Source organism: Coregonus lavaretus, assembly GCF_964263955.1.
Source record: "Coregonus lavaretus genome assembly, contig: HAP1_SCAFFOLD_161, whole genome shotgun sequence".
NCBI lineage: Eukaryota > Metazoa > Chordata > Actinopteri > Salmoniformes > Salmonidae > Coregonus > Coregonus lavaretus.
The window spans coordinates 752,608-776,878 of NW_028161655.1; the positions used below are offsets into that span (position 1 = coordinate 752,608).

A 24,271-nucleotide genomic window follows, 5' to 3' on the forward strand; every position below is an offset into this window, starting at 1 on the left:
GACTTGCTAACTGGTTGTAGTTATACACGTGCCGCGTTCAACCAATTAGCAAGTCTGACATGTTTGAGTTTCCTAGTTCCGACAGGCATATGAACGCGGCAATAAACCTACGATAACGAAACTTCCCTTCGTGCGGCCGCCAAATTAAAAAGTGAAGGTCGTTCCGACCAAACAAAGTTCCCTACTGTATGTTACTTATAAAACCTGCAACAGGAACAGATTTCCTGCGGAGACGAAAACGACCAGAAGGTTTGTGAGAAATCTTTTTGTATCTACCCTAATAAAAAAACTTTTCTCTTCAACTTTTCTGTTCATTCCTGCAGGAATGAATGGAAGCAACAGGCATGTCAAATATGGATGCAACAGTCATGCATGGAAAAAAGGTACAGCTACAGGTTGTTGTAATAGAGACTTGTGTCCCAGTTTTCCACCTCGTCTGAATTATACTCCAATGGTGCAACAGCAGCAGAGAGAGTGAGTGTATGAATGAATTAGAGAGAGGCTGTGTGTGTCTCCTTTGAGCTGCTGCTGCCCTCTGCTCTGCTAACCCACAACATGGCATGTGGATATAATCCCTCTTTCTCTCTGCCCCAGTTTCTGCATGTCGATCTACTGCCTGCCTGCCTGCCTGTCGCCAGCCTCTACCCCTACCCTACCCTTTCTGTTCCTGTCCCTACTCCCACCCAACCCCCCCCCCCCCCCCCCCAAACCCCCCCCCCCCCCCCCCCCCAACCCCCTCCCCTGTTCCATGCTCCAGCCCAGCAGTCAGGAGTGTTCTTGTCATAACGACACAGTCATATTTCCAGATCTCGCGTAACTTTGTTTAGTGTGTATCCAGCCCTGTGTCCTGTCCTGCACAGCTGAAATGTCACACTGCCGTCGCTAGGCCCAGCAGCTGAAAAGAAAGTGTGTGTGTGTTCAGGACTTTCCGGGGGCAGTTAAGATAAGCTGGCCTGTCTGAAGAAGCAGCAAGCAGACGTAGTGTTAAAAGACGTCCCCACCTGTAACACACACACACCTGTTTGCGTCTCTAGGAGCTGTTGACCAGAGGTAGAGCTACAGGTACAGGCCAGTCCTTGAGCAGCAGTAGCCATGTCCTCTCTGCTGCGCTGTGTCTCCTGCTGCGGCTCCACTGTCACCTTGCTCCAGCAAGGTGTTCGCCACCACACACCTGGCCGACGGGCCTTCAGGACCTTCCCACAGCTCTGGAACTGTGAGCCTGCTAAAGGTAGGACACACATAGAACACACACACACAACTAGAACTCCTTAACAAACACAACAACTCCTTAACACTCTATCTTGTTATAATTGTCTTATCTGTATTTTTGCCACAGTAGGCAGTCTAGGCCTGGCTGCTTGTAGTGTTATATCTTCCCCTCTCTGTCCTACTAAAGGCATTAGGAAACTAAACAGCAGTTCAGTTAAGGACATTTTCTCCCCTGGCTGGAGCAGTGGAAAAACACCCACAGAGCAGCGACGGTTGTGTTTGGAATAGGGGTTGTTAGGGAAGTTGTTGAAATAGGAAACAATAGGACAGTGAATCAACTTAGCTAACGTTTCAGTGGGATGCTAACCTGACCGTGGCTAACTCCACTTTCTAGTGCTAACTTGCAAAGAGAACATGTAAGAGAGGTCAGTTAAAGGTGAAATGTGGATTCCGCTGTTCTGTGGCGTTTCTACTTTTTATAAACACTACCCTGTGTTGTCACTGACTGAGGTAGCGGTGCTGGAGTGTGTTGTGTGTTTGTGGGAGTTTTGTGTGTTACTGGGGGGTTTTGCGGAGCAGGGTTTGGGTCTGTGTCTGAGAGTGTGTGTGAGAGACAGAGCAGGCCTCGTCGTGGTGTGGGTACTGGCTCGCAGCCAACCAGCTGCTAATAATGTCTCTGTGCTGGGGAGGTCACCACACCGTGTAAGGACTGATATGTGAAACCTGACTCTCCACCGGCCTCTCAGGCCCAGCACACTTTCCGCTGCAGAACTACACTGTCTTGTAGTCTAACTTACACACACTACAGTAGTAGTCACTACCGCCTAGTACACTACAGCCTGCCTCACTCCCTGCCTCTTCCACAGTCTCATCTGCAGCCTCTTTTACCCTGAACCCGTCAGTCTCTCCCAGATTCTCACCTAGTCTTGATAATGGCAAACAGCAATGTTTTCTGAAATCAGAATTGGGTTACTCTTCATGCTGTTAATGGTAATGCTATACTCATGTCTCCCACTCATGTATCTGTACAGGTGTGTGTGTGTGTGTGTGCGCACTGATTCAGTGTGTGTAAATCACGCCCATTGTTTTTCCCCGTGGTGCGTTGTACCTTGTGTGGTTGTCCTCAAGTATTTGTTATAATGAGCTTGTGTGTGTGTCCATACAGGACGGCTGTATAAGGACCTGGTGGTAGGAGTTCCTAAGGAGATCTTTAAGAATGAGCGTCGTGTGGCTGTGTCCCCTGCGGGGGTGGAGCTGCTCGTCAAACAGGGCTTCAACGTCCAGGTGGAGTCTGGAGCAGGAGACCATGCTAAGTTCTCTGACCAAATGTACATAAACGCTGGAGCCTCCATCACAGACACTAACGGGGCCTTCGGATCCGACCTGGTCCTCAAGGTCAGTACTGGGCTATGGAACTCAAACTAAACTTAAACTCAGTGTGGTCAATACTGGGCTGGGAGTATATTTAAACCCAGGGCCGCAGAGTTACATCTTTGAGAGGATCGGCCTGAGCAAAGCTTTGTGCAGAATCATGGATCTACAGATCATCTTGCATTCCATTAACTACTCATCATGAGATCCAGATAAGTTATACCACACAGCTCCTAGCTCAGGCAGATCCCCTCAAACCTTCTGTTAGACAACAAAATGTGTTATGATCTATTGAGGGCCAGATCCTAACTTCAGATAGACACATGTTGAAATGGAACTTTATTGTAAACCATACTTCACACTTATAGTATGTCAATGGGAGTTTTGCACAACAAATTGAGTGAGGAATGACTTTTGCCCTGCCAATGTGTTAGGTGTAGTATAGCACTGGTGAAACCAGGTAAAGTCTTGCTGGTAGTTTGAGCTAGTAGAGGAAACAGAGCAAAATATAGCATTTCTATTTCTTAGACATTGTTGGCCATCCTACAGCCCTCGGTAACCTCTGACCCATCTTCTCTCTTGACCTTTCTCTTCAGGTGAGAGCTCCAGTGTTGAACGAGGCTACTGGGAAGCATGAGTCAGAGATGCTGAAGCCTAAGTCCACCCTGGTGAGTTTCATCTACCCAGCCCAGAACCCTGAGCTCATGGAGAAGCTGGCCCAGAGTCAGACCACCGTGTTGGCCATGGATCAAGTCCCCCGCGTCACCATCGCACAGGGCTACGATGCACTCAGCTCCATGGCTAACATTGCAGGGTAAGGGGAGACATGCACAGAGACATGGATGCAGGCACGCAGACATGCAAGACACCCACGCATGCACAAATGCATACATACATACACACACACACACACACACACACACACACACAGTAACGTATATGTCTTAGCTTGTTGAACGTGTTCATAGAACTGTGTGTGTCCTGCAGGTACAAGGCAGTTGTTCTGGCTGCTAACCACTTTGGCAGATTCTTCACTGGTCAGATCACAGCAGCAGGGAAAGTCCCCCCAGCCAAGGTAAGTCCTTCTATAGCAGTTATATCAACTAGATCAATGTGAATGTACCTGTCAAAACTGAACAACTGTGACATCTCAGAGCATGAACTATATTATAGCATTTTGACTAACCTGTCAAAACTGAACATCTGGACTGCACTGCAGAGTCCGTGTGATCAATATAACGTTGCTGTATCTCTGACCGCTATCTTGTTAACACTTCCAGGTCCTGGTCATCGGAGGTGGAGTGGCTGGTTTGGCTGCAGCTGGAGCTGCGAAGTCTATGGGAGCTATCGTCAGAGGCTTCGATACCAGGTGAGCTACAGTCAGACTTTAATACCAGGTGAGTTGCAGTCAGAAGCTTTAATACCAGGTGAGTTGCCGTCAGAAGCTTTAATACCAGGTGAGTTGCAGTCAGAAGCTTTAATAACAGGTGAGTTGCAGTCAGAAGCTTTAATACCAGGTCAGCTACAGTACCAGATGAGCTGTAGTTAGTCTTCGATACCAGGTACAGTATTGATGATGGTGATGTTCTACGATGTTTTGTATCCACTCTCAGACCAGCAGCTCTGGAACAGTTTAAGTCGTTCGGGGCGGAGCCTTTGGAGGTGCACATTAAGGAGTCCGGGGACGGTCTTGGAGGTTACGCCAAGGAGATGTCCCCAGAGTTCATTGCAGCTGAGATGGAGCTGTTTGCCAAGCAGTGTAAAGATGTGGACATCCTCATCAGTACTGCTCTCATCCCAGGTGAACATTCATTCATTCATACTCTGTCTGCTTGTTCTCTCTTTCTGTTTCTCTCCTACGTCTCTCCATCCCTTCTCTATCACCATCAATATCATTCCACTCTTTCTATCCTAATCATTTCCCTTTCTATAATGATCCGTGACCATGCCCTCTCTGTCTGTAGGTAAGCGAGCTCCCATCCTGATCAAGACAGAGATGGTGGAGTCTATGAAGGATGGCTCTGTGGTGGTGGATCTGGCTGCTGAGGCTGGAGGAAACATTGAGACCACCAAGCCTGGAGAGCTGCACGTACACAAGGTGAGGAGACCAGCTCAGTTCTGGAAGAATAATACTGTACCTAGTGTGTGTATAGTTGGAGTTTGTGTGTGTAACTGAGAGCTGTGTGTGTTTCTCCTCAGGGTGTGACACACATCGGCTTCACAGACCTGCCCAGCCGTATGCCCACCCAGGCCAGCACCCTGTACTCCAACAATGTGCTCAAACTGCTCAAGGCCATCAGGTAGAGAGACGGGTGGACGGGTGGATGGATGGGTGGATGGGTGGGTGGATAGATAGACAATTTATTATGCTACTAGACATGGACAGGGACAGTAGTTTTCCCTAGGACCGATCACATTATCTGACCAGGAAAAACACCTGTCCTTTGTTATAGCCTCACATACACTGAGTTGTTCCTGGTCAAGTCTAAAAGGATTGGAGTTTGATAAAGGTGGTACAGTATATAAATGTGATATATTAATGTATGATTCTCATTCTGAATATCACCATCAGCCCAGACAAAGACTACTTCCATTTTGAGCCCAAAGAAGAGTTTGACCACGGGACACTGGACCACGTCATCAGAGGAACCATGGTCATGCAGGTATGTAGTATGTGTCTCTACTGAATACTGTATGTAGTATATGTCTGTTAATTTTGGTACTCATTTTTTATTTATTTAGTCTAGTCTTAGTCATTTGGACTAAAATATAATTAAGTCACATTTTTGTCATTTGAATAATGATTTAGTCTAGTTATTGTCAAAATGACGAAAACAGTGGGCCATTTTAGTCAACTAAATGCCCTTTCAATTGAGTCACATTTTAGTCACATCACATTTGTATTGCCTCATTAACCTATAGTAAACATACATCACTGACTTCCATGTGCACAAACATGCATAACCTTGTCCTACCAACAGATTGCTCTGCATAACATCCTATCGCATGATTATTTTCCCAACAGCCAGATTGGCAGAAGAACACATTACTCTGCAGCAGATGATAAATCACACTCTTTGACATACTGTAGCTGTATTGGAAAAGTTCTGTCAGAAGTAGTAACTAACTAACTAGCATTATCAGTCTGTTATTACCTGAGTGTATATATTGTGAGGACTCTCTTTCAGATGTCTCTTGAGGTTGGCAGTAATTTTTGCCCGTCAACTTGTGGGTGCAAACGCTGTCTTCTCCCGTGGAAACGTTGGATTCGGTTTTGTTTTAATCGACACAATAAGTAAAGTGTCTCCAAAGTAGGTGAATCAGTCACACTGACACTGAAGAAAGCAGGGAGGTTTAAACGTGATATTTCACTCCAAAATCAAAGTTTGTCAGATCTTATCTGTTGAATGAGTCAAAGAGTCCACGTCCCATCATGCTCAGACTTTCTCTGCCTCCCAGATGGCACCCTATGGGCCCTGGTCAAAAGTAGTTCATTATATAGGGAATAGGGTGCCATTTGGGACGCAGGCTGTGAATTCTGAGTGAAGCGTCACCATGACCCATAAGCCACCCTGCTATGGTTTCTCAGAGCTGGAACCCAGCTGGCTGCACATAGCACAGCTTACGTGAGAAACAGGAATGCTTGTTATGAAATATATTTTTTAAATGCACTTTTCCAGGAATGTCTTGATTTGACAGTTTTGACACTTTGACAGTGTTTATGGCAGACTAGAGGCAGAGAAAGCACGAGGCGTATCACCTTACCACGTATTAAACAAAGAATTATTCATGCTATTTAAATGTGGATTTTTCTCGGTTGCTATGTTCCATCGTTATATCCCCGTGGTTGTTACTCAGGTTCCTTAGGTAGACAGATAAAATACACCTAAACTGGCACATGATCGGTCAGTGTCTTATTTTCAACCTTGCATGCCATAGAAACTCACTTTTTAAAAAAAGAAAATATTCCAATTAAATCCATGACATGATCCCTCCATTTCTAACAATAACCTCAATTGCTCACGTGTTTCTCAATGTGTGTATTCCTCTACTGTTGTGGATTTGTCATTTTGTGTATTTCTCATCTTGTGTGTTTTCTTATATAGTGTATCTCTCACATTGTGTTTGTCACATCTCCAGGAGGGCAAGAACCTGTTCCCGTCCCCCCAACCTAAGACACAACCCCCAGCCGCTCCAGTCAAACAGAAGAGTGTAGCAGAGCTAGCGGCAGAGAAGGCAGCTGTGGTCTCACCCTTCCAGAAGACCTTGACCAACGCTGGTGTCTACACCGCAGGTCAGACACACACTCACAACGCACATACACACACACACACACACACACACACACACACGCCCTAACTCCCTCCCTCTCTGCTGACCTCTCCTGTCCCCAGGTCTCTCCACATGTCTGGCTCTGGGCTTGGCAGCGCCCAACGCAGCCTTCACCCAGATGGTCACCACCTTCGGCCTGGCCGGCATTGTGGGATACCACACGGTGTGGGGCGTTACCTCCGCCCTCCACTCACCACTCATGTCCGTCACCAATGCCATCTCAGGTAAGAGGTCAGGGCTCAAACAGGTTCACTGATGGGTCGTATTCATTCGTGCACACCTTAGCAAAATGTAGCAAAACGCTTTGTAATGGAAAAACAAGCATTTTATTGGACACGTTTTGGCAGTTCCTCCTCGATTCGGTCAGTTTTCAGCTGTTTGGTGTCTAGTGAATATGACCCTGGTGTGTCAGTAGGTAATGGTCAAATGACACACTATTCTCCATATGTGGTGTGTCTGTAGTATTGAGCTGTATAGTGTAATAAAGCCCTGTGTTTTTCTCCCTCTAAGAAACCCCTGCAGAAACTATTACTTTACTCCTTCAAGCACCTGGACTTTGAATGAACAAGGTGTGTGAACATGTGTTGTCTTCTCTCCCCATGGCAGGTCTGACTGCTGTGGGTGGTCTGGTCCTGATGGGGGGAGGTCTCCACCCCTCCTCCTTCCCCGAGAGCCTGGCTCTGGCTGCAGCCTTCGTCTCCTCCATCAACATCGCAGGTCCGGCACACACACGACACTCACTCAGTCACACACTCAGTCACTCACTCACTGTCTCTCTCTGTCCTCCCAGGTGGTTTCATGATCACCCAGAGGATGCTGGACATGTTTAAGCGTCCTACAGACCCTCCAGAGTACAACTACCTGTACGGTCTGCCAATAGGAGTCTTCATAGGAGGCTACGGGGCCTCTGTGGCTGCTGGCTTCCACATCGAGCAGGTGACACTGATGTGCTGTTATTGTTGTTGTTGAAGTGCTGTTCTACAGATGATGTAACTACCTGGGGTTAGGATGTGCTATCTGTGTTGTTACATTGTACTTTGTTGTGTAGGTGTATTGCATTGTGTAACACTGTGTATTCCAGATGATGTACATAGGGCCTGGTATGTGCTGTGTGGCGGTGTTGTGTTAGAATGTGTTATATTTTGTGTGTTCCAGATGATGTACCTGGGGTCTGGTATGTGCTGTGTGGGAGCGTTGGCAGGGCTGTCTTCACAGGGCACCAGTCGTCTGGGTAATGCCCTGGGCATGATGGGGGTAGCAGGGGGCATCGCTGCCACCCTTGGCTCCCTGAAGCCCTCTCCTGAGCTGCTGGCACAGATGAGTGCCGCCATGGCCACCGGAGGAACCCTGGGTACGTAGACCTGCTACACCACACAGCCATATACAGATACATACCATGTCAAATCTAATCAAAATGTATTGAAAGTGCGTTTAAACATCTAAAAATACCATATGATTCAAATGGAAACTAAAAAGCCCATAGCCACCGGAAGAACACTGGGTATGTAGGCCCTTCCTCCAAGACCATAGGCTTAATCCGTTTCCAGGAAACAGGCCCATATAAAGTCAACTTTTCCAGCTAGATGCCATGTTTCTACCTCTGAACTTTTCATTCTGCCATTGGTGATGAGAATTTTGGTCTGGAAAACACAGGCAGAAAAGTCTAGAAATATCTGATCTCAAACACCATTCCACATTTGTTTAAAAGCGTATAAAACCATGATTCATGTTTTTACATGTTATCGACTTTGCATCTTATTTCTGAAGTCTTTGAAAAATGAGTGTGAATTATTAAAACTATGATGGACCATCCATCATGCTGTCTAGATTTAGAGAAATAACATGTTCTGATATCTTCAAGGCATCAGAGTGTACTTAGTAGTTGTGTGTGTGTGTGTGTGTGTACTTTAGGAGTGGTGTGTTATGATGAATGATGTTATTATTCTGTTAGGCCCTGGCAGCCGTCGGACATGCATACACACACAAACAGGGCGTGTGTGTTAACGCAGTCTGAGATTAGTAATATTATCCTTTAGAGAAAACTAGCTCTTATTTTATTAGGGTTTTTGACAACACTGTTTAGAGCATGCCTCCAGACTATTTTGTTACTTTTGATGTTAATGTCCAATATGAATACAAAAGTAATTCAGTACAGATGGTTGCCTTTCCACCAAATACAGTATGTTGTAGCACTAGGAGTTAGTCCAACTCTATGTGAAGCACTGTGAGACTAGGAGAAAATACTTCCATAGAAAGGGTCTTATACATTTGGTCACCTTCAGAGATTCAGGGCAGTTTTTTTTTGTTACTGAATTCCAAATCAACTGCTAGGACCTACAGCCTCAGTACTTACAGTTGAAGTCGGAAGTTTACATACACTTAGGTTGGAGTCATTCAAATTCGTTTTTCAACCACTCCACAAATTTCTTGTTAACAAACTAGTTTTGGCAAGTCGGTTAGGACCTCTACTTTGTACATGACACAAGCAATTTTTCCAACAATTGTTTAGAGACAGATTATTTCACTTATAATTCACTGTATCACAATTCCAGTGGGTCAGAAGTTTACATACACTAAGTTGACTGTGCCTTTAAACAGCTTGGAAAATTCCAGAAAATGATGTCATGGCTTTAGAAGCTTCTGATTGACTCAAATTATGTCAATTAGCCTATCGGAGGTGTACCTGTGGATGTATTTCAAGGCCTACCTTCAAACTCAGTGCCTCTTTGCTTGACATCATGGGAAAATCAAAAGAAATCAGCCAAGACCTCAGAAAAATAATTGTAGACCTCCACAAGTCTCGTTCATCCTTGGGAGCAATTTCCAAACGCCTGAAGGTACCACGTTCATCTGTACAAACAATAGTATGCAAGTATAAACACCATGGGACCACGCAGCCGTCATACCGCTCAGGAAGGAGATGCGTTCTGTCTCCTAGAGATGAACGTACTTTGGTGCGAAAAGTGCAAATCAATCCCAGAACCACAGCAAAGGACCTTATGAAGATGCTGGAGGACACAGGTACAAAAGTATCTATATCCACAATAAAACAAGTCCTATATCAACATAACCTGAAAGGCCGCTCAGCAAGGAAGAAGCCACTGCTCCAAAACTGCCATAAAAAAGGCAGACTACGGTTTGCAACTGCACATGGGGACAAAGATCGTACTTTTTGGATAAATTTCCTCTGGTCTGATGAAACAAAAATAGAACTGTTTGGCCATAATGATAATCGTTATGTATGGAGGAAAAAGGGGGATGCTTGCAAGCCGAAGAACACCATCCTACCGTGAAGCACGGGGGTGGCAGCATCATGCTGTGGGGGTGCTTTGCTGCAGGAGGGACTGGTGCACTTCACAAAATAGATGGCATCAAGAGGAAGGAAAATTATGTGGATATATTGAAGCAACATCTCAAGACATCAGTCAGGAAGTTAAAGCTTGGTCGCAAATGGTTCTTCCAAATGGACAATGACCCCAAGCATACTTCCAAAGTTGTGGCAAAATGGCTGAAGGACAACAAAGTCAAGGTATTGGAGTGGCCATCACAAAGCCCTGACCTCGATCCTATAGAAAATGTGTGGGTAGAACTGAAAAAGCGTGTGCGAGCAAGGAGGCCTACAAACCTGACTCAGTTACACCAGCTCTGTCAGGAGGAATGGGCCAAAATTCACCCAACTTATTGTGGAAGGCTACCTGAAACGTTTGACCCAAGTTAAACAATTTAAAGGCAATGCTACCAAATACTAATTGAGTGTATGTAAACTTCTGACCCACTGGGAATGTGATGAAACAAATAAAAGCTGAAATAAATAATTATCTCTACTATTATTCTGACATTTCACATTCTTAAAATAAAGTGGTGATCCTAACCGACCTAAGACAGGGAATTTTTACTCAGATTAAATGTCAGAAATTGTGAATTTGGCTAAGGTGTATGTAAACTTCAGACTTCAACTGTATATAGAACTGAAGGTCTCTGTGACGGCGTGTCTGTGTTTTCCCCTGTGCCCCACTGCGTGTTTCTGAATCTCTGCTACTCTGCTTCCCCAGGTCTGACCATTGCTAAGCGTATTGAGATCACCGACCTCCCCCAGCTGGTAGCTGCCTTCCACAGCCTGGTAGGTCTGGCTGCAGTGCTAACCTGTGTGGCAGAGTACATGATCGAGTATCCCCACCTGGACGTGCACCCTGCAGCCAACATGGTGAAGACTGTGGCCTACCTCGGCACATACATCGGAGGGGTCACCTTCAGCGGGTCACTGGTGGCATATGGCAAGCTGCAAGGTAATGTAGACAGCCATTAACACACGTGAATGCAGACAGACAGACAGACACACACACACACACACTCTGAGCTCTCTGTCCTGTGGTACTGATTGCCTCCTTTGATCTAGCCAAAGCTCAAGATCCCATGGGAAATCCAGGCCAGGATGGTGTGTGTGTGTGTTTGTGTGTATGGCTGATTATTGCGTGCCTGACAGAGTGTAAGGGCCGGGAGGCTTTGTAGGAATTCTATGTGGGAAAGGTAACAGTTGATAAAGGAAAAATCCACCCAAAACCCCTCATTCCTATAATTTAATGTGTTAAATAACACTATGTGAGAACAATATTTTTTGTGGAACAAATGTTTCATTTTGTCATTATAATAAGGTTGGTAGAAACGTGAAAATCGTTGTGGAAATATGTTGCAGCTCAAGTAGACTACAAAATCCACAATGCAATGCTCTATATGGGCTGGCTAGCTAGCTAGCTAGCTAGCGAACTTAGCTACACACAATAATACCAACTGCACTATCAATTTAGGAGTCACCCTGGACTGAAGAGCAAGACAAATAGAAGAAATGTGCTAGACCCTCTGTTAAATTATACATTTCTCGAGGTACGATCACTGGTTCATTCGAGAGAAGACAACCTCCCGAGTTATGACATCGGCCAGTATTGAAATCTGACATGTATGATAGACGTTTTTGCGATCTAAAAGTCGTATTCCTATTAACTTCCAGGGTAGTGAGAGCGGCGGGGGGGGGGGGGGGGGGCTGCTTCTCTAAGGAGGGAAGTCCTTCTGGCCCACATGAGAAATGGTTGTCTGTCTATCTATTGCGTTTAGAAACTGGCAGTTCTCTGTTCCCTGTGTGATCACTGGTAATGAGAGACAGACTGAAGGCAGGAGTCCCTGCCAGATCTGTGGTCTGTTATCAGTATAATACAACACTCCACCTGGCCTCCACCCCTCACTCTAATCAATGTGATATATCAATACAACCCCCCACCTGGCCTTCACCCCCTCACTCTAATCAATGACATTTGTATTTATTATGAATCCCCATTAGCTGCTGCCAAGGCAGCAGCTACTCTTCCTGGGGTCCAGCAAAATTAAGGCAGTTATACATTTTAAAAACATTACAATACATTCATAACAGATTTCACAACATATTAAGTGTCTGCCCTCAGGCCTCTACTCTACTACCACATATCTCTAACACAAAATCCATGTTTACATGTGTGTATAGTGCGTATGTTATTGTGTGTTTGTATACATGTGTCTATGTTTGTGTTGCTTCACAGTCCCTGCTGTTCCATAAGGTGGATTTTTATCTGTTTAAAAAAAAATCAAATTTACTTGATGTGGAATAGAGTTCCATGTAGTCATGGCTCTATGTAGTACTGTGCGCCTCCCATAGTCTGTTCTTGACTTGGGGACTGTGAAGAGACCTCTGGCATGTCTTGTGGGGTATGCATGGGTTTCCGAGCTGTGTGCCAGTAGTTCAAACAGACAGCTCGGTTCATTCAACATGTCAATACCTCTCACAAATACAAGTAGTGATGAAGTCAATCTCTCCTCCACTTTGAGCCAGGAGAGATTGACATACATATTATTAATGTTAGCTCTCTGTGTACATCCAAGGGCCAGCCGTGCTGCCCTGTTCTGAGCCAAATGCAATTTTCCTAAGTCCCACTGTGGCACCTGACCATACGACTGAACAGTAGTCCAGGTGCGACAAAACTAGGGCCTGTAGGACCTGCCTTGTTGATAGTGCTGTTAAGAATGCAAAGCAGCGCTTTATTATAGACAGACTTCTCCCCATCCTAGTTACTGTTGTATCAATATGTTTTGACCATGACGACAGTTTACAATCCAGGGTTACTCCAAGCAATTTAGTCTCCTCAACTTGCTCAATTTCCACATTATTCATTACAAGATTTAGTTGAGGTTTAGGGTTTAGTAAATGATTTGTCCCAAATACAGCCATTCTGAAACTAACTGCAGCTCTTTTGTTAAGTGTTGCTGTCATTTCAGCCGCTTTGGTAGCTGACGTGTATAGCGTTGAGTCATCTGCATACATAGACACACTGGCTTTACTCAAAGCCAGTGGCATGTCGTTAGTAAAGATTGAAAAAAGTAAGGGACCTAGACAGCTGCCCTGGGGAATTCCTGATTCTACCTGGATTTTGTTGGAGAGGCTTCCATTAAAGAACACCCTCTGTGTTCTGTTAGACGGGTAACTCTTTATCCACAATATAGCAGGGGGAGTAAAGCCAAAACACATACGTTTTTCCATCATTAGACTATAATCGATTTAATGTCAAAACAAAAACAAAACGGCCCCCCACAATCTTTTTATCATCAATTTCTCTCAGCCAAACATCAGTCATTTGTGTAAGTGCTGTGCTTGTTGAATGTCCTTCCCTATAAGCGTGCTGAAAGTCTTGTCAATTTGTTTACTGTGAAATAGCATTTTATCTGGTCAAACACCATTCTTTCCAAAAGTTTACTAAGGGTTGGTAACAGGCTGATTGGTTGGCTATTTGAGCCAGTTAAGGGGGCTTTACTATTCTTAGGTAGGGGAATAACGTTTGCTTACTTCCAGGCCTGAGGGCACACACTTTCTAGTAGGCTTAAATTTAAGATATGGCAAATCGGAGTGGCAATATAGTCTGCCATTATCCTCCAGTAATTTTCCATCCAAGTTGTCAGACCCCGGTGGCTTTTCATTGTTGATCGACAATAATACTTTTTCCACCTCTTCCACACTTACTTTACGGAATTCAAAATTACAATGCTTGTCTTTCATAATTTGGTCAGATATACTTGGATGTGTAGTGTCTGCGTTTGTTGCTGGCATGTCATGCCTAAGTTTGCTAATCTTGCCAATGAAAAAATTATTGAAGTAGTTGGTAATATCAGTGGGTTTTGTAATGAATGAGCCATCTGATCCAATGAATGATGGAGCTGAGTTTGCCTTTTTGCCCAACATTTCATTTAAGGTACTCCAAAGCGTTTTTTAAATCATTCTTAATGTCATTTATCTTTGTTTCATAGTGTCGTTTCTTCTTTTTATTCAGTTTAGTCACATGATTTCTCAATTTGCAGTACGTTTGGCAATCGGTTGTACAGCCAGACCTATTTGCCATCGCTTTTGCCTCATCCCTCTCAACCATACAATTTTTCAATTTCTCATCAATCCACGGGGATTTAACAGTTTTTACAGTCATTTTCTTAATGGGTGCATGCTTATTAGTAACTGGGATAAGCAATTTCATAAATGTGTCAAGTGCAGCGTCTGGTTGCTCGTCATTACACACCACAGACCAACAAATATTCTTCACATCAACAACATAGGAATAACTACAGAACTTCTTGTATGACCTCTTATACACAATATTAGGCCCAGCCTGTGGAACTTTGGTTTTCCTAGATATGGCTACTATATTGTGATCACTACATCCGATGGATTAGGATAATGCTTTCAAACAAATTTCTGCAGCATTAGTAAAGATATGATCAATACATGTTGATGATTTAATTCCTGTACTGTTTGTAACTACCCTGGTAGGTTGACTGATACCAGGTTGCAGGCACTAGTTACAGTTTGAAGCTTTCTCTTGAGTGGGCAGCCTGATGAAAGACAGTCAATATTTAAATCACCCAGAAAGTATACCTCTCTATTGATATCACATATATTATCAAGCATTTCACACATGTTATCCAGATACTGACTTTTAGCACTTGGTGGTCTAAAGCAGCTTCCTACCAGAATGGGCTTTAGGTGAGGTAGGTGAATCTGTAGCCATATTACTTCAACAGTATTTAACATGAGATCCTCTCTAAGCTTTACAGGAATGTGGTTCTGAATATAGACCGCAACACCGCCCCCATTGGCATTTCTGTATTTTCTGTAAATGTTATAACCTTGTATTGCTACCACTGTATCATCAAATATATTATCTAAGTGAGTTTCAGAGATTGTCAGAATATGAATGTCATCTGTTACAAGCAAATTATTGATTTCATTAACCTTGTTTCTTAAGCTACATATGTTAACGTGGGCTATTTTTAAAACTTTTCTGGGATGCTTGATTATTTTTCTTGCTTTACTGGGAAGCTTAGCAGAGGTAGACATACCCAGGATTCCCTGCTCCATTCCGCCTCTCTCTGTTCCCAATTTCCAGTTCAGAATGATAAATTCCCAGTTCAGAGTTTTGAATTCCGAGTTCCGTGTGCAGTATTGTGAATATTGTTCTGTATTCCCTCCTGTCAGGCGTTCTGAACTCCGCCCCGCTGATGTTGCCGGGGCGTCACATGATGAACGCCGGTTTGATGACGGCATCTGTCGGCGGTATGATTCCCTTCATGCTCAGTACCGACTACGCTACTGGCATGGGCTGTCTGGTTGGAGTGTCTGGACTTTCCACCATCATGGTGAGAACATGGCTAAAGCTGCAATGTTTTATACAGACATGGTGAAGAAACACCGGCAATGACCAATAGTGTTATTCAGCTCTAATCAGAATAAGAAAAATGACACTCAACAATGTTGGTGGGACTGACCTTGATAAAGGCTAAACAATCTACAGCAGGGGTCGGCAACAGGCGGCCCGTGGGCCAAAACTGGCCCCCGAGTGTTGTTTATTTATTTCATAGTTAATTTTTTTGGGCCCACCGGATGTTTTTAGTAAAAATTTCAACATTTCAAAAAATAACCAGGAATTCTTCAAAAAATATGTTTAATTGAGAATCTCTTCCCAAGTATTCCCACAAATAAAAAAAAGAGACGTGATCGTGTCTCAAGTCAATCAAGGTATGAAATTATTGTTATTTTCAAATACAATCTCTTTTTGGGCTTAGTTAAGATCAATTTGCAGTGTAAAAATTATTATAATTGTTTTCCGGCCCATTCGCTCCAACAAAAATGGGCCCACGTCTTAATCTAGTTGCCTACACCTGATCTACAGGAAATAACACAGTATCATACAAATTCTGTGAGGGGTTTATCTAGTGACTACCCAGCAAACCAAAATTGGCTCTGTAAAAGTTTCCAGAACAGTCATTAGGTTGTAGCAAATGCTCTCATAACACAAAAACTGTCCAGTTGTGCTGATGATTATACAATGTTTGTATAAAAAATGTGCCTGATGTTGCAAGAACATTGCTCTCATATTTCGTTGTGGCAGTATGTTCTAAAAACAGTACAGGTGCATTGTTATTTCCTTACCAGGAAACCTAATGAGAACGTTTGGGGAATGTTCTGTGGTGGTTATTACAGATGTTGTGCACAACATGTTTGTGAATGTTAGGAATACATTCCAAGAATATTTCATTTAAAACATAACAAATAAATACAAAATAACTTTCTTTGAATGATTTTGGGATGTTATCATCCTAATGTTAGATCAAAAACGAACTAGAACTTAATGGGAATCTTAGCTAATGTTCTGGGAATGTTCCCGGTTTGATGGAGAGAGTTCCAAGATTCTAGTAACTTTCCCAAAAATCCAGGTTGGAAGATTATCCAGAAATCCAGGTTGGAAGATTACTGGAATCAGTGGGGAATAAGCAGGAAATCCAGGGATCCTCCAACTAGGATTTCTGGAAAACCTTGGAATTTTGCAACCCTATTGGTGACTGTGAAGAGTGTCCTGACGGTGATTGTGTTCTTGTAGGGCGTAACCCTGACAATGGCCATCGGGGGCGCTGACATGCCCGTGGTCATCACTGTGCTCAACTCCTACTCTGGTTGGGCGCTGTGTGCCGAGGGATTCCTATTGGACAACAACCTCATGACCATCGTAGGAGCTCTCATTGGCTCCTCGGGTGCTATCCTCTCCTACATCATGTGTGTGGTGAGTACTGCTAAACACACGCACTCACTCACACACACTCACTCTCTCAGCCTCTCTCTCTCACTCACACACACTCACTCTCTCAGCCTCTCTCTCTCACTCACACACACTCACTCTCTCAGCCCCTCTCTCTCACTCACACACACTCACTCTCTCAGCCCCTCTCTCTCACTCACACACACTCACTCTCTCAGCCTCTCTCTCACTCACACACACTCACTCTCTCAGCCTCTCTCTCTCACTCACACACACTCACTCTCAGCCTCTCTCTCGCACTCACACACACTCACTCTCTCAGCCCCTCTCTCTCACTCACACACACTCACTCTCTCAGCCCCTCTCTCTCACTCACACACACTCACTCTCTCAGCCTCTCTCTCTCACTCACACACACTCACTCTCTCAGCCCCTCTCTCTCACTCACACACACTCACTCTCTCAGCCCCTCTCTCTCACTCACACACACTCACTCTCTCAGCCTCTCTCTCTCACTCACACACACTCACTCTCTCAGCCTCTCTCTCTCACTCACACACACTCACTCTCAGCCTCTCTCTCGCACTCACACACACTCACTCTCTCAGCCCCTCTCTCTCACTCACACACACTCACTCTCAGCCTCTCTCTCGCACTCACACACACTCACTCTCTCAGCCCCTCTCTCTCACTCACACACACTCACTCTCAGCCTCTCTCTCGCACTCACACACACTCACTCTCTCAGCCCCTCTCTCTCACTCACACACACTCACTCTCTCAGCCCCTCTCTCTCACTCACACACACTCACTCTCTCAGCCTCTCTCTCTCACTCACACACACTCACTCTCTCAGCCCCTCTCTCTCACTCACACACACTCACTCTCTCAGCCTCTCTCTCTCACTCACACACACTCACTCTCTCAGCCCCTCTCTCTCACTCACACACACTCACTCTCTCAGCCCCTCTCTCTCACTCACACACACTCACTCTCTCAGCCTCTCTCTCTCACTCACACACACTCACTCTCTCAGCCTCTCTCTCTCACTCACACACACTCACTCTCTCAGCCTCTCTCTCTCACTCACACACACTCACTCTCAGCCTCTCTCTCGCACTCACACACACTCACTCTCTCAGCCCCTCTCTCTCACTCACACACACTCACTCTCTCAGCCTCTCTCTCTCACTCACACACACTCACTCTCTCAGCCTCTCTCTCTCACTCACACACACTCACTCTCTCAGCCTCTCTCTCTCACTCACACACACTCACTCTCAGCCTCTCTCTCGCACTCACACACACTCACTCTCTCAGCCCCTCTCTCTCACTCACACACACTCACTCTCTCAGCCCCTCTCTCTCACTCACACACACTCACTCTCTCAGCCTCTCTCTCTCACTCACACACACTCACTCTCTCAGCCTCTCTCTCTCACTCACACACTCACCTGCCAGTCAGACAGCCTTGTCATCTTAGTTTTGCTCTTGCAGTTTGAGATTTTTTTTACAGGAATGATGTTTTTGGAATTCGTCAAAAGATTTGGCGCCTTCCCCATAGAGATACGATATTATATAAATGTTGTATTTAATCCTGGGTACACAACGCTCTTTCTAGGCAATGAACCGTTCCCTGCCCAACGTGATCCTGGGAGGGTTTGGTACCAGCTCCACGGCTGGGGGGAAACCCATGGAGATCACGGGCACCCACACAGAGGTCAACGTGGACCAGTCCATCGAACTCATCAAAGAGGCCAACAGCATCATCATCACACCAGGTACACACAGACACAAACACATACGCAGCACAAATGCAATCATGCGTGCGCACAACAGGCATGTTCTGGGAAGGGTTCAGAGGTAGTCTGATGTAACACACCTGTGTATCAGTGTTCATCACTGTAGGAGGGTTGTGTGCTGAGTCATGCATCTCTATATGTCTCTGTCTGTGTTCTGCTCTCCTCCCCAGGCTGAACTCTACTACCAGATAAGAAAATGTAGTATATGTAGGATCTAGCATAGAGGGGTTGTAATGAAACCTAGCATAACATCTGTATTGGAGCCTGACAGACAGGTACAGGGAATGTCCAGTAGAGGGTGCGGTTTGTCTATGTCCCTGTGAAGCGGAGCTAGCTTGTCCGCCAGGCAGGCAGTCAGACAGACCTCGGAGTTAACCGGTAGTATAGAAGACTACAGTGGCCCAGGGGTCAGAGGGTTAAAGGTCAGGGGGATTTGTTCCAAACGAAGTTGATTAGTTGTTTAATCAACATACAGCACTGGCCTCTCACCGCTCACCTCTCAACTCTACCCAGTATCAGAACACACACACACCTCTACCCAGTACGCTGATAACCCTGGACAGAGTTACGCAGGCAGGCATTAGACAGACCCATGGGAGGGGGGGTGAAGAAGAGGTCATGCGTGCTAGAGGAACCTGTGTAACTCACACACACATAACCCCCCGCCCATAACACACACACACATAACCCCCCGCCCATAACACACACACACACATAACCACCCGCCCATAACACACACACACACACACATAACCCCCCGCCCCATAGCACACACACAACCCCCCGCCCATAACACACACATAACCCCCCGCCCATAGCACACACACACATAACCCCCCCGCCCATAACACACACACACACACATAACCCCCCGCCCCATAGCACACACACACATAACCCCCCGCCCCATAGCACACACACACATAACCCCCCACCCATAACACACACACACACATAACCCCCCACCCATAACACACACACACACATAACCCCCCCCGCCCATAACACAAACACACATAACCCCCCGCCCATAACACACACACACACATAACCCCCCCCGCCCATAACACACACACACACATAACCCCCCACCCATAACACACACACACACATAACTCCCCCCGTCCATAACACAAACACACATAACCCCCCGCCCATAACACACACACACACACATAACCCCCCACCCATAACACTTACAGGCAGGGGAAAGGGGTTTCCTCGCACGCACACCCCCCAGACGGTAGAAATCCTATGATTTAAGACAGAAGGGAGAGAGGAGAGATGGAAGAGAATGGGTAAAGAGGGAAGAGAGGGGGGGAAAGATGAGGGGAGAGTTGGAGGGAGAGAAGAGGGGGGGGAAAGATGAGGGAGAGTTGGAGGGGGAGAAGAGGGGGGGAAAGATGAGGGAGAGTTGGAGGGGGAGAAGAGAGTAGGGGGGGGGGGGGGGGGATGAGGGGAAGAAGAGAGGGCGAAATGGGGAAAGAGGAGGTGAATATTGGGAGAGAGGAGGGGTAAGAGGGGATACTATAGCCTTGGTCAGGAGAGGAGATGAGAACAAATTGTTTCAAACAGACCTTACTCACTTCTGTTTTTAGTCTTCCATGAATAACCTCTGCATAAAGTTACCTTTATCATTTATCTGGTCATTAAGTTACCTCTATCGCTTATCTGGTCATTAAGTTACCTCTATCGCTTATCTGGTCGACATTATATTTCTCGACTATGTCTTGGAAAAGGTCACATCAACCTGAAACATCAAACACATTAAATGTAGACTCAGCGTTATGACGTTGCCACGAGCAGCACCGCAGATATTAAGATGAGCATGATGCAAGACCTTGCTCTCACACAGTCACACAGAGTATATGCGCGACTGCTACAGCATGGTAGCTACGGGACCAAAACAGTGGAGAGGTTTAGCCTCGTGCTTCAACACTCTTAGTTGAGGAAATCGGCCCGATATTCTGTTTACTTCGTGCGTCGCTGAGTCTACCTTTAACAGTAAAACTTTAACTTAACGTACAGTGATACTGTGATGTGTAGGTTGGGGTCTGCTTATAACACTAGTGTCTGTGTGTGTAGGTTGGGGTCTGTGTGCGGCTAAGGCACAGTACCCCATCGCTGACATGGTGAAGATGCTGGTAGAGCAGGGCAAGACTGTCAGGTAGGTCCTCACAATACATCTCTCTGTCTCCTCAATCATCCCTCTTTCTCTCTCCTCAATCATCCCTCTCTCTGTCTCCTCAATCATCCCTGTCTCCTCAATCATCCCTCTCTCCTCAATCATCCCTCTCTCCTCAATCATCCCTCTTTCTCTCTCTCCTCAATCATCCCTCTCTCTGTCTCCTCAATCATCCCTCTTTCTCTCTCTCCTCAATCATCCCTCTCTCTGTCTCCTCAATCATCCCTCTCTCCTCAATCATCCCTCTTTCTCTCTCTCCTCAATCATCCCTCTTTCTCTCTCTCCTCAATCATCCCTCTCTCTGTCTCCTCAATCATCCCTCTCTTCTCAATCATCCCTCTTTCTCTCTCTCTCTCTCTCTCTCTCTCTCTCTCTCTCTCTCTCTCTCTCTCTCATCCCTCTTTCACTGTCCTTTATTTTAGTTGGGTACCATCAGACCTCCTGTCACAGAGTGAGATAACGATATCTTTCTGTATTAGTCTGAGTTCTAAAATAACATTATTTCCAGTTAGTTTTACTTATCCTACTGACCATCTTGAATTTCCTGGTCAGGAACACTGGCAGGTCACCTCTTATGTTCAAGGAAGACAAAACACATCTGGGTCTAAAAGCTTTAGTGGAAAACATCTTTATTCTCCAAATACAGAGCAAAGCTGTTAAGCCCTGACTGACTGAGGGATTGCATGTAGACATTATTAATGCGTGTGCGTGTTTTTCTGCGTGTTTGTGTGCACGTGTGTCTCTAGGTTTGGTATCCACCCTGTGGCAGGTCGTATGCCCGGCCAGCTGAACGTGCTCCTGGCTGAGGCTGGAGTTCCATATGACGTGGTTCTGGAGATGGATGAGATCAATGAGGACTTCAAAGGTCAGAACACTCACACTCACACTGATCAATATACTTAACAAAAATATAAACGCAACATGTAAAGTGTTGGTCCCATTATTCATGAGCTGAAACAAAAGATCCCAGAAATGTTCCATACGCACAAAAGGCTTATGTCTCAAAAATGTTGTGCATAAATTAGTTTACATCCCTGTTAGTGAGCATTTATCCTTTGCCAGGATAATCTGTCCACCTGACAGGTGTGGCATTTCAAGAAGCTGATTAAACGATTAAACAGCATGATCATTACACAGGTGCACCTTCTGCTGGGGACAGTAAAAGGCTACTCTAAAATTTGTCACACAACACAATGCCACAGATGTGTCAACTTTTGAGGGTGTGTGCAATTGGCATGCTGACTGCTGGAATGTCCAACAGAGCTGTTGCCAGAAAATGTAATGTTTATTTCTCTACCATAAGCCGCCTCCAACGTAGTTTTAGAGAATTTGGCAGACCACGTGTAACCACGCCAGCCCAGGACCTCCACATCCGGCTTCTTCAGCTGCAGGATCGTCTGAGGGGGGGTGCTGAGGAGTATTTCTGTCTGTAATAAAGCCCTTTTGTGGGGAAAAACTCATTCTATTTGGCTGGGCTTGGCTCCCCAGTGGGTGGACCTGGCTCCCAAGTGGGTGGGCCTATGCCCACCCATGGCTGCGCCAATGCCCATTCATGTGAAGTCCATAGATTAGGGCCTAATTAATTTATTTAAATTGATTGATTTCCTTCTATGAACTGTAACTCAGTAAAATCGTTGAATTTGTTGCATGTTGCGTTTTTTATATTTTTGTTTAATCGATTTGATCATAACAACCAGCAGGCATCCCTCAGACACTTGGTTGTGTTTGTAACGCTGCCTGGCTGGGTCCATCCATAGTTCCGCCAGGGTCTCTACTGGTTTTACTGAATGTCTGGTGTGTGTGTGTCCCACAGAGACGGACCTGACACTGGTGGTGGGTGCTAATGACACAGTGAACTCAGCAGCCCAGGAGGACCCCAACTCCATCATCGCTGGCATGCCAGTCCTGGAGGTCTGGAAGTCCAAACAGGTAGGGAAGGAAGAAGGTAGTGTAAGAGTATTAGTACAGGGCCCTCTCACTGGTTTACGGAAGGAAGGATGCATAATATGGCCTTGTTGTTCTCCAGTGTTGAGGACTAAGCACTCCTACGCTTTGGGTGACAAGAGCTCTCACAGGTAGAGCATAAAATGAGCTTGTGAAGTGCACTGTCATACTTCTGTTCCTCTGTAGGGGATTTTGATGAAGGGGCTCTGGGACTAGTTACAAATATATATAATTCTGACACTTTATTTCCACCAGCCATACTCAACAGGCGGACTGTGGTTCAAATCCGGACCCAGAATGGGGTCAATACAGAATGCGGGTCCCAAACATTTATTTTTATTTTTATTCGGGCCTTGACCCCTGGTATCATATGAACACGGCAAAATGTGTAGAATTGCAGGAAATTAGCTGCACATTTTTCTCTCCGCCAACAAGAGGGGTGTGAACCATTTGGGGTTGTGAGGTGGGGGTTTGTTACTACGCCGATAAATGACAATATATGGACCTTTTCCGCGTAGGAAATTTGTGTGACCGGACCTTCTCAAATAGTACTTCCGTACCCGATTTAGACAGTTGGAAACAGAGGGGGAGACAGGCAAGTGGGAGGAAGGGTGGACATGGGGATCAAACCCCGGTCTCCAGTGGGAAGAGGAATATAAAACGTGATGTTAGCCATTGTCTAACCCGTTCCCCTCCCTGTACTGTAGGTGATTGTGATGAAGAGGACCATGGGTGTAGGCTATGCTGCTGTAGACAACCCCATCTTCTACAAGCCCAACACATCCATGCTGCTGGGAGATGCCAAGAAGACCTGCGACACACTACAGGCCAAGATCAGAGAGGCCTACTACTAGAACACATGGAGAGATGGACAGTACAGCACACACACTCCCCATTGGCTTTACGGATGGATGTATTTGTCGTTAATCCAGATGCAGGTGTATGGTTCTGTTAAGATTAGGAAACAACAATCGCAACGTAGAGTATTTTTACACTTAGTGGTTTGATGATTGAGGTCCTCAGTACATGTAATGATTATTGGATGTTGGACAGTGATGATGATGTTGAACCAAAGGTGTGGAAGCGACTATGAAATTACTTCTTTAAATTGGAGAAATTTAATTATTTAAATTAACCCATTCTGCATGCACTGCCTGCCCTGATTTGTAAATAAAAATATGTTTAAATGTGATCTTTGTCGGCTAGAGTTCCCTATTCAATTGCATCTGTAAGAGCTTGTCAGGTATAATTTCACACGCTGCCATTGAATCATTGAGCAGCACCATTTGGAGATAAAGCCACATACTGCCAGTAGCTAACGGTAGATT

General features: G+C 45.4%; 1 protein-coding gene across 1 annotated transcript; it reads left to right on the forward strand.

Annotated features, from left to right (window-relative positions):
* Positions 1 to 87: 87 nt before the first annotated feature.
* Positions 88 to 24,134, forward strand: LOC311120241 (NAD(P) transhydrogenase, mitochondrial-like). Its single transcript, XM_084194859.1, has 23 exons — positions 88 to 249; positions 1,035 to 1,228; positions 2,375 to 2,604; positions 3,177 to 3,394; positions 3,568 to 3,655; positions 3,861 to 3,949; positions 4,194 to 4,381; positions 4,545 to 4,678; positions 4,780 to 4,880; positions 5,153 to 5,243; positions 6,721 to 6,874; positions 6,975 to 7,136; positions 7,519 to 7,629; positions 7,703 to 7,848; positions 8,068 to 8,263; positions 10,965 to 11,198; positions 15,455 to 15,615; positions 16,857 to 17,036; positions 18,634 to 18,793; positions 20,900 to 20,981; positions 21,746 to 21,864; positions 22,813 to 22,928; positions 23,651 to 24,134. Exons 2-23 carry the CDS (start codon positions 1,093 to 1,095, stop codon positions 23,795 to 23,797), a joined length of 3,243 nt encoding a protein of 1,080 aa, XP_084050985.1. The 5' UTR covers positions 88 to 249; positions 1,035 to 1,092; the 3' UTR covers positions 23,798 to 24,134.
* Positions 24,135 to 24,271: the final 137 nt, after the last annotated feature.